General features: G+C 37.6%; 1 protein-coding gene across 2 annotated transcripts; it reads left to right on the forward strand.

Moving 5' to 3' along the window:
• The first annotated feature begins 480 nt into the window (after positions 1-480).
• On the forward strand, positions 481-10,245 carry lhx2b (LIM homeobox 2b). Of its 2 annotated transcripts, none has more exons than XM_057831967.1 (5): positions 481-1,438; positions 2,288-2,490; positions 3,021-3,388; positions 5,383-5,588; positions 9,250-10,245. In XM_057831967.1, exons 1-5 carry the CDS (start codon positions 1,256-1,258, stop codon positions 9,538-9,540), a joined length of 1,251 nt encoding a protein of 416 aa, XP_057687950.1. In that variant the 5' UTR covers positions 481-1,255; the 3' UTR covers positions 9,541-10,245. The 2 variants fall into 2 exon arrangements, with proteins under 2 accessions (XP_057687950.1, XP_057687949.1); XM_057831966.1 differs by having other exon boundaries at positions 3,018-3,388; positions 9,250-10,244.
• The last annotated feature ends 530 nt before the right edge of the window (positions 10,246-10,775 follow it).

The raw sequence follows: 10,775 nt of genomic DNA on the forward strand, positions 1-10,775 counted from the left end.
ACTTTTTTTCATTGAGATATTGCTAAAATAAAAATTACATTACAATTATAATTTTATTTGGCGTTTAAAATGGTATACTTTTGGCCCCAAAAATAATGTACTTTTCAATAGTGTGCAATTTTTAATATAAAGTAAAAACATTCATAAAATTGTTAGATTCAAAGGAATTGAGAACGAAAATAAGAACGGGGAAAAGGAAAAGCAAGGGGAATTAATCATGCACTAAGTATTGCTGCCATGGTGAGGTTGCTTGGAGAAACTTTCTCTCGTTGATGTGCGTCACGAGTCCAAAAGGTCCCAACAGCCTCTGCTGTGACTTTTATTTCGAGCTGCATTTGGCGGTGTGTGTGGCGTTCGAGACATGGGGCTCGGAGCACAAACTCCGAGCACTTGGATGAAGGCGGCCCAGCCAATGAACACAACCGGTGCGTCATGACGCAACTGGGCCTCGTTGATAAGGAGCAGGGAGTCCAAAGTGGACGTAAGAAGGAGGCTCGGCGGTTAATGGGGGGTGGGGGGGTAAGAAACACGGAGAGACACCTCCTTCCCTTCTTGTGCGCACATGTTATGCGGCCTCTCTGGCAGGAGACATAACAGCAACGTAAACAGTCAACCGTGAGGGGAAAAGGGGGCTCTATATGCAAAAACATTTTATTTTCGAATATGTCACCTACATGTCGCTTGACATAACATCCTGAAGGACCTGAAGGAGAGAAAGGAAACTCCACGCACGCTGTCATATCAATTGGATTGTTCCTGGTTTTTATTTTTATTTTTTTATTCTTTGTTTATTTGTTTGTTTTTTGGAAATTGGGAGATGCAGGGAGTCTCCAGTTCTCATTTTTCACCTGCACAGAGTAATTTCATAACCTGGAACGAAGGGGAGGAATTTTGAGACTGTCTTGGAGGAAGCATCGGTACCAGAGCTACATAACCCGGTTGTGTGGTACGTTTGTTTTATGGCAGACATTTTTTAAAAGACTATTTTGTCATAGAAAAAAATATTTATCACCACGAAGACAAAATTCAGAATATTAACGGCCCATTTCGAATTATTAATCTAACTGAGAATGAATGGTATCCGGGAAAGAGTTACCATTGGCAGATGATATAGTGAGGAGAACACGTGTCCAATTTCCCCTCATTTTTTTCCCACCCCGATCTGGATTTTTAACTTCTCACGTAAACGAGGAAAAGGCTGAGAAAAGAAAGAACAGAACTGCAGTGGCTTTTTTTGCGCCGAGTTTTTCTTCTGATGGACATCTTGGCTTTTAGATCCGAAGAGAATAGTTATAATATTCTCCCATCGGCGGCAACCATGCTTTTCCATGGCCTCCCCGGAGGCGACGTGCACGGCGTGGTGGAAGAAATGGACCGGAGAGGAAAGAGCGAGTCAGCGGCCATCAGCTCAGCTATCGATATGGGCGAGTCGGAGACGGTAAGGGCCATCTATTTCATTCTGTTCGGCTTTTTAGTGTACACTGTATTGTTGCCTGGGGACATGAGGCACTCGATAAATGATTTAATAAGGAGGACTATGAAATAAATAGTGCTGTGTAGTGTATTTGTGCAGGCTTGAAAAGCAACTTCTTTCACGGACTCCGCCGATGACCACAAAGTGAAATACTAAAATTACTTAATTTGCCCTCTTCAGATCAGGTTTACCAACGAAGTAATATAAAACTGCCGTTATATAGTAGTAGTAGAATAATAGAAGTAGGAGTAGTTGGAGGAGTATTAGTAGTTATCAATAATAATAATTCGATTTTAAAAAAACTGAAAGTGCATATATGTGAATTTCCAAACGAGAAACTTTCAAGCCCAAATTTTTAAATGAATAAATACATATATACATAAATAAAAACACAATGTAATTAGTGAAATGTTTAAATTGCGACAATAACAGACGAATATTGTCTTTCAGAATATATAGAAAATTCACATACTTAAATTGCATTTTTTTTTTTAATTAGTATAATTATCATTAAATTAAACTATGCAATAAAAAATTCAAAATGAGCATTTTTTTGCTTGTATCGACACATGCAAATGTTCAGTACTTATACAAAAACTAATACTACAATATAATGATTGAGAATAATAATAATTAATAATAGTCAATATCAACTGCAGTGATGTTTTTGTTTGACAGCATTAACTTTTTCAATATTTACAGTTTTTTCAACGAACTTTCAACGAAAAGATTACAGGATACGATTTGTTGGATGTTGCAAACTCTCGATTGTATGCTGATTGTGTCCCCATGTCTTTTCCCCTCTGACTGCAGGCCATGCCGTGCATGACAACAGAGCGCGTGGCCCTGTGCGCAGGTTGTGGAAGGAAGATCGCGGACCGCTACTACCTGCTGGCCGTGGACAAACAGTGGCACATGCGCTGTCTCAAATGCTGTGAATGCAAACTCAACCTGGAGTCTGAGCTCACCTGCTTTAGCAAGGACGGCAGCATCTATTGCAAGGAGGACTATTACAGGTAGGTGGGCCCCCGCAGCTACATGTACTTACAAGGACTCCACAAGCATTTCATCTTGATTGAAGATCGAAATTTTACATTGTACTGCTGTGGACTTTCTCCAGTCTTTTGTTAGGGAGAATGCATTGCACGATAAAAAGCTATGAACAAACGCGTTTTTGTTTGTTATTTTGTTTTCTTACTTTTTGTATAGCTGTTTTTATGAATCATTTAGTTGGGGCTTATGTGAAACACAAAAAGTCAGAACGAACGAAACGGAATGTCAGCCAATTTAGATAATAAATATAAAACTGCAAAATAAATATCGAAAAATAATATATATACATAATGTGTGTATATACTGCTCATAGTTAACTTTGATAGGCTCTTGCACTCACAAGGATAAGCCAAAAGATGAATGAATGTATGAATGACTGATGAACATATATTTTCAACTTCGTATAGAATAGTTGCATATATAGTTGCTGTTAGTTGGCCCATGCTCGAGTGTGTGTCCAGCCACTGATGGGGTTATGTGTTGCCCGCAGAAGATTTTCTGTGCAGAGATGCGCTAGGTGCCATCTCGGCATTTCTGCCTCGGAGATGGTGATGCGTGCCCGGGACCTGGTTTACCACCTCAACTGCTTCACCTGCACGACCTGCAGCAAGATGCTGACCACCGGGGACCACTTTGGCATGAAGGACAATCTGGTGTACTGTCGGCTGCACTTTGAGACTCTCATCCAAGGGGACTATCAGACACATTTTAACCACGCAGATGTGGTTCCACACAAGGGCCTGAGCCCGGCCAACACGCTCGGACTATCCTACTTTAACGGTGTGGGAACAGTTCAGAAAGGCCGACCAAGGAAGAGGAAGAGCCCTGGACCAGGAGCAGAGCTGGCAGCTTATAACGCAGGTAAGAGCAAGAACTGCAGAAAATAAGTTAAATCTTTTTTCTTTTTTTAAAAATTGTCATTATGATAATCATTTTATTTTAGTCGCGTTTTAATTCCTCGTTTGTTTGTTTTTATTTTATAGTCGTGGCAGATGCAAGTCAATACGCATATTCAACTATTATTTGGAATGATAATTGACATGTTTGTAAGCTGGGGTCTCAATATGCTGACTGATAAGTGTTTTTAAAAAGTTATCATGAAATAACGTGCAGACGTACCTTATTTACTGTTGCCGGGATCAAACAGGCTTGCTTCTGACTTTAAAATATTTAAACAATATTTATTTATTTAAATTTTATTTTATTTTTTTGTTATTTGTTTTACTAAAGAAGGACAGGGTCAACGTTGATAGGCACCACCATCAGAACCACACTGCAGAATAAATTTCAGCGTATGTAAAACATCTTCCAAAGTTCACTGGACACAAAAAACTTCTGAAAACTAATTTTTACGCATCACTAGCATGCAGGCCTTACTGAAGTGACATTTTAATGGCGAAGCCACATAACAAATCTGCACCCGTTTAAGCGAAATGGAAAAATGTATTTAAAGTACAGCATTTACTTTAGTATGTGCTATATAGTCAACTTGTTGTCTTTGGTTGGAAAAATTGAACTTTTTTTTTTTTTTTTTTTTTTTAATGTTCCGCCAGTTTTCACCCTTTCCACTTGTCTAGCTCTATAGACATCTGCAGACCCCCTACTACCAATGCCCCATGCAACCCTCCCCCCTACACACACACTCTGCGGAGGACCTTTCGCATTGGGACGGGGCCAAACTACCAGAAATATCATTGTGTTTGTATGATGAACAAGGGTGCTGGACAAAATGACGGGCTCAAGCAGTTTTTTGGCTGGGCGCTATAAGTTATTACCTCGTTTTGTCCATATAATATAAATACAGTATATATGAGTACAGTATAATAAGATTCATTTTAATTAATTTAACATTGTGCACCATCAAGTCATCAATTACCCATGCTGTAAATGGAAATTTCTTTGGGAATTAAATTTAAGTCAAAAGAAAACGGTATGAAAAACTCCAGCATAATAGATGCAGAAAATAACCTTGAATGAGTGTAAAGATGCAGCGCGCCCTCTTCTGTCGTCAACTAGAAACCACAGCCAACTTCACCTGTAGAGCATAGGTGGGCACACGCGACGTGTGTTGATGATATTCCTCAGCGTTCTAGACGAGAATCGCGGTAGCAGGACAAAGATACTACTAGAAAGTCATTCACAGATTGCTTCTTGGTAAAAAAAAAAAAAAAAAAAAAACTGCAGCATATGCTTTTTCTTGATAGCAGCATTTGTTCTGCGTGGTTTGTATGCACTAATTAAGAGAAGTGTTATTCTGATGCCTTTCACTCACTTGATATTCATTATTTGCAGCGTTATGATATTGAACACGAACTGTTATGAACGCAGCAACACTTCGGCCATTGCCAAGAGATTTGCAGATTGGGATAAGTGCACGCATGTGTGTGTGTACGTACTAAAAAGCCTGGCTAGCACCTCCTCCTGGTAAAGACAGATAAACATGCCGTCAGCAAGGTTTACAGAGGAACCTATACTATAACGAACGTTATCGTCACTGTGTGAGCTGATTGTTTTTAGTTCTTGAAATAACAGCCATTCAAAAGAAACTATACGAAATGAGAAAATTACAAGTTTCTCCCTGCTCTCATTTACATAAACATTGCATACTTGCATTGTAGCATTTGGTTACTTGATTGATGTGCCAACCTTAAGAGGATGTTGATGAATAAATACTCAAAACACTTACTGATGGAAACAAGAGTGGTGTTGCTATAGTAGCAATTAAGCCCCAAATGTGCAGTTCTGAGTGGAATACAAGAAAAAAAAAAATAATACAAAAATGATGATGATTAATGATCAGATCACTGTTCCCGCTGTGTAATCATATCTTCCTCTTGTTCCCTGCTGGCCTGCAGCACTGAGCTGCAATGAGAATGACAGCGAGTCCATGGACAGGGACTCCCAATATAGCACCAGTCAGAAGACCAAGCGAATGAGGACGTCCTTCAAGCACCACCAATTGAGAACCATGAAGTCCTACTTTGCCATCAACCATAACCCAGACGCTAAGGACCTCAAGCAGCTCGCCCAGAAGACAGGCCTCACCAAGCGCGTCTTACAGGTGATCACACATTCTCAGTCAACTCACAGAAGTAGAAAACATACATTTAGTGCTTTGGAATATGTTTGGTATTTTATAACAACATCAGATGTCTGAACCCATCCCAACAAAGAGTGCTTTTCACTCACTGAAGCAAGTGCATAGGTTTGCATAGAGACAGTAGGGACAAAACACTAGCAACTTTTTAGGATGCTCACATTGTCCCCACCAACTTCCACAACTTCTCATATGTTTTAATTGTTGCAATTGACCCCATCATTATTAAGTGAATTATTTTCATTATGTTCAGACTTACATGTACCTTTTTCACTTGCTGAATGTGCCGATGCATATTTTTCCTCCTAAAAGCACATTTGATTGGCTAATGACTTGACCCCAGTCCCCCCACAGACACCCACACATTATATATTAAAGATATTATATATTAAATATATTAGAAGTTTTTTTCCCAGCCAGCAGCAGCCACTGTAAGAAATGTAAAAAATATGTCAATGTTATAGAAGTGGGGAACACACCACTAATTTTGCTACTGAAAGTCTGACCTGCATCAGATTTAGCATAACATTAAACTGTGTGAACTTGCTGACCTGCAAAAGTCGAGTAGGTCGCTGCTTAAAGAGTCCTCCTTTATGTGTTTTTTACTGTTAATGTTAATTAAACTGTGAGAAATGTAGTGAACTGAGTTTTACTCCTTTCTCTCCAATTTTACTTTTAGTTTTATTTATGTGGTCTTAAAGCACCCCACAGGAGCTTTAATTTTTTTTATTTGGTTGTGCTTGTGATCAAAAGCAGTAGTTTACCTGGAAAACGATTCAATTTTTTTTTTTTTTTTTTTTTTTGTTATTTCCTGACAAAGAAGATTCAGTTATATTTAATTTCTTTATTTAGGCAATGTTAAGTGGTATTAAGACACATGTTTAATTTTTTGCATTCCTGGATGGTTAAGGGATGATTAACAAGTTTCTATTTCTTGTCAATTTTAATATAATTTATGTTCAAATAATGCAAGTTATATTTGCTCATAAAATCCGGGAAAAAAATTCTGGAAGTTTTCAAAATGCTTCTCTAGTAATTTTTTAAAACGGTGTAGGCTGAACCAACACACATAAAAGTTAGTATAAGTCAATACAGATTTATTTTGCATTGATCAGTAAGACTGTCCCGTCCCCAGCAAAAAGGGTACATACAGGTTACTTATGCCACATCGTCCCTACCAATTTTGAGACCATACCTACGCCCTTGCATTGAAGCAAAGTGAGTAAAGATCAACACACACAAAATTAAAAACATTTTTTAAAAAAGGCTAAAGTGAAGGCAGAAACTCACAACTTGGTCATGTCTACAGGTTCCAGTCTTTATGTAGTTACAGGATGCTGATGATCTTCGAGTAAATATTACAAATTATATTTTTTTTGTTCGTTTTTTTTTTTTAATATTATACTGCATATGATTAAAAAAACTAGAAATTCCATAGTTTATGTAATAGCTCTCAAATTTAAAACACAAATGTTAACTTTAATTATATTTTGATCTTTCTATTTAATTTAAATCCATTTTGTTAGTGCGTAAAACAAATATCACAGTCATGTATAAATCACCAATACTTTGGACATCATTGTCCATCATTGGACACAACACCTGGATGGAATAAATGCTTGGTATTTATAATCTTGTGCAGAAAACTGCACTCTTAAATATTTATGTGTCACACATCCTTTAAAAAAAATAATCATAACTTAAAATGAAGTGTCACTGCAGTATAAATTAGAATTTATCCGAAGGGGGAATCATGAAATATATCAAGGGAATAAGTGATGTGATGAGAAAAGAGGGATGAAAAACAAAAGCTGTTTAATGTAACAGAAGAGAGAGATTACAACAGAATTCCACAGACGAGAAGGAAAATCATCACGGGGACGAGACAATTTGACAATTCATTCTACTGTTTTAATTAACGCATGCTGAAGACAAAGCAGTCGTTTTGCTTTGATGCTTTCAAGTTTTCACGCCTGCTATTCCAGCTGATGTGCTGCTCCCCCTGCTCGTTTCCCACGGCTGCATGCATGATTCCATCACTTGCACTCAGAGGCGCACAGGCTGATGCCTCCCTAAGTAGAATTTGGTATAATAGGAACATGAGGAATTTAGTTATAGGAAAATAACAAAAAGTAGGAAAGACCGTTTCCTATTTATTGGAAAGATTGAATTTCTGTTAGCGGGCACGATCCATAAAAAAAGTGACCTGATCACGGTGTAAGTGTTGCGGATCATCAACTAGTGAATATAAAAACAATCAGGTAATTTGCTATATACAGTACTTAGTTTCAGTTAATTTGTTAAAGAAAATGAGTAGGTGTGCTGGTTGTATTGAGTTGAAACTGTGCAGAGTTGCGGTCTCTGGGTCGAATAAGTTGAGATCTACTCAGTTTTCAGAAGTTATACATGTTGTCTTCAATCAGGCCTTCTATACTTGAAACAAGAAGGTTTTTTTCCCTTCCATTTAGGGTCCATTTAGTGTATCAAACTGGCCGCTAAAGTCATGTCGCTGTATTAAAATTTCAAAGAGCTGCACAATAGAGCATCGCCGCAGGTGTCATAATGGATTTCCACTTGATGCAGACAATGTTTTATTAGATTGTTTCATGTGACCAAAGCCACTGTGTTATCTTAAGAAGATATTAAGCCAGTAATGTTATGTTATTAAAGGAATACATTTGTTTTTAAGTAACAGTTACAAGACTTTTCTGCCTACAATCAGATGGCCTGGAACATTTGTGTCAAGTGTGCAATGACATGTCATTGGCCCAATATTGTGTGTATGCTTGTGTGTTGTCAAGCCTGGGTGGTAATTCAGGCGTGCGGTATAAGGCAAGGCAAGGCAAGGCAAATTTATTTAGATAGCACATTTCAACACAAGGCAATTCAAAGTGGTTTACATCACATAAAGATAATAAAAATCACATTAAATCCATAGAATGTAAAAACAAAGACATATAATACTGAGATGATGAAAAGATTCATAATTAGTTTTTGATTTTGCCACTGTTTTCAATTTCTCTTGCAGAGATTTAATTTATTTTGCTTTATCTTGGTTATGAATTTTCCATACATTTATGGGTAATGCAAATATGTACATGCAACAATGGCTTAGCATCTTTAAAATCATGCCATTTTTAAACTTGAATAAACAGCCAATCGTAATGAAGGCTGTAATGTAAACTGTCATTCATCTGTGCCTTACATAGTCCAACAATGGCACATATTACAGGGCATATTACCACGACTAACACTTTTGTGTCTCCATGTCAAAAATCTGAAATTATTTTTAGGTTAATCATCTTTGTTTGAAAGAAAGCTACAGTCGGTAAAAGGCTAAATCAGCCATTTTCAATCACCACTGACAGTTATCAAGGTTATTTTTTGATTCGATAAACCTGCTTTCACATCCACTATTGCTGAAAAGTAATTATATTTATTGTGGAAAAAGTAGCAAAATGAAAACACAAACACATGTATAGACAAAGTAGTCTCCTCGTGCATTTTTTCGTAGTATTATGTAACACTATTGACAACAATCCATGTGAACACGATTACCATATACATAATATACAAGAGACTGTACTCCAAATTATTGTATTTGACAATGTCTTATTTTTGGCAGGTGTGGTTCCAAAACGCTCGGGCCAAATTCAGGAGGAATCTTCTTAGACAAGAAAGCACTGGTGGAGACAAGACGTCCGACGGCTCCACACTGCAGGGTGGGACGCCATCAGGCCCAGCCTCTGAAATCTCAAATGCCTCCATGAGCCCTTCCAGCACCCCCACCACCCTCACAGACTTAACCAACCCCACAATGCCCACAGTCACCTCTGTGCTTACCTCAGTCGCAGGCAGCATGGACGTCCATGAGTGTAGGAGCCCATCACAGACCACACTGACTAGCCTTTTCTGATGGACAGTTGCTTGACCACAACGACCCTTCCTCTGTTACGCCCTGCTGAATTTTAAAACAAAGTTAACTCATTTGAACATTAAGATTAGAAAAATGAAGGTAAAAGAAACAAAAAAGAAAAAAGTTCCAATTTTTCCTCTGAGCCGATTGGAGACTTTGCATTGTGTGGCAGGCAAGCCTCACAGATGGAACTGTTGTTGTTATTTAGATGTTGTTGTCTTGTTAAGAACTGAAAAGACTTGATTTGCATTTTTCAATGTTTACAGAAAGTGACTAAGGGGAGTAAAAACTGCTTAATTTTTGGAATATTTTTTTTCCAACACAGTATTTATGTTGTTGTACAAGAGTCATTGTTAGATGGATTGTAAATTTTTTTCGTTGGAAAAATCTGAGATTAAATACAGGTTACAATACCCTCTCACTGCAACGTGCCTATAGTCTATTTTGTCTAACAGAAGCAAAAAATTTAGACACGAGTAATTTGTCTCTGGAGAGAAAATGGTCTTTTTGGCCTATGCCTGGGTGCATTTTCAGTGCGTACTTATGCTTGTATTCAATCAATAATTAGACTAATACACATCATGCAATGTTTTACCTAAATAGGACAATGGTAATTCACTAACACAGTATTCTTTCTACCCTTCTGATATTAGAGTTTTGACGAAAGTCCAAAGTTACCCTCATGTACATATATGTAGCAAACTAGTTTTAGACCAAATAATGACATCTGACCCCTCTCTGAGATATCAGTGTCAATAAAATGAAGCACTTTTAGTCATGAATCCAAACTCTGTCTGAACAGTCTTTTCTAATGCATATTTCCAATTTAAAATAACTTCACAAATTAATATTTGTGGCTGAAGCGTTGGAGCTGTCAATATGTCAAGTCCAAAATGTATTTTTTATCCCACTTAACTTTCCCAGAAAGTAAAATTTATATACTGTATAAAACTATAAGCATCTGAACAAAATATATGCATCTCTAATATCTGTTTTCACATTGAAGGGGTCAACTGTATCCAGCTGTCCTCAAACAGTTTATGGAGCAAAGCCTGCGTTGGTTTGTATTTATTATACGACTGATTAAAATGCGAGGATGGTCAAAATCAAATGCAGAGAACGTATAACTTGCCAACTAAAACAGGAACTCAAGTGTATAGTAAACAATGTCTGTGTAATTTGAGGAAATTTGCAACTTGCCATGAAAAGACACTGATGCCTCCCAGAGTCCCCTG

The sequence above is a fragment of the Corythoichthys intestinalis genome, chromosome 3, assembly GCF_030265065.1.
Source record: "Corythoichthys intestinalis isolate RoL2023-P3 chromosome 3, ASM3026506v1, whole genome shotgun sequence".
NCBI lineage: Eukaryota > Metazoa > Chordata > Actinopteri > Syngnathiformes > Syngnathidae > Corythoichthys > Corythoichthys intestinalis.

Bases quoted from the DNA above. Each gene is read 5' to 3' on its own strand.
- lhx2b (XM_057831966.1), top strand. From the start codon at position 1,256: ATGGACATCTTGGCTTTTAGATCCGAAGAGAATAGTTATAATATTCTC. The intron at 2,491-3,017 runs GTAGGTGGGCCC...TGTTGCCCGCAG, and splicing joins TGCAAGGAGGACTATTACAG to AAGATTTTCTGTGCAGAGAT. The intron at 3,389-5,382 runs GTAAGAGCAAGA...GCTGGCCTGCAG, and splicing joins GCTGGCAGCTTATAACGCAG to CACTGAGCTGCAATGAGAAT.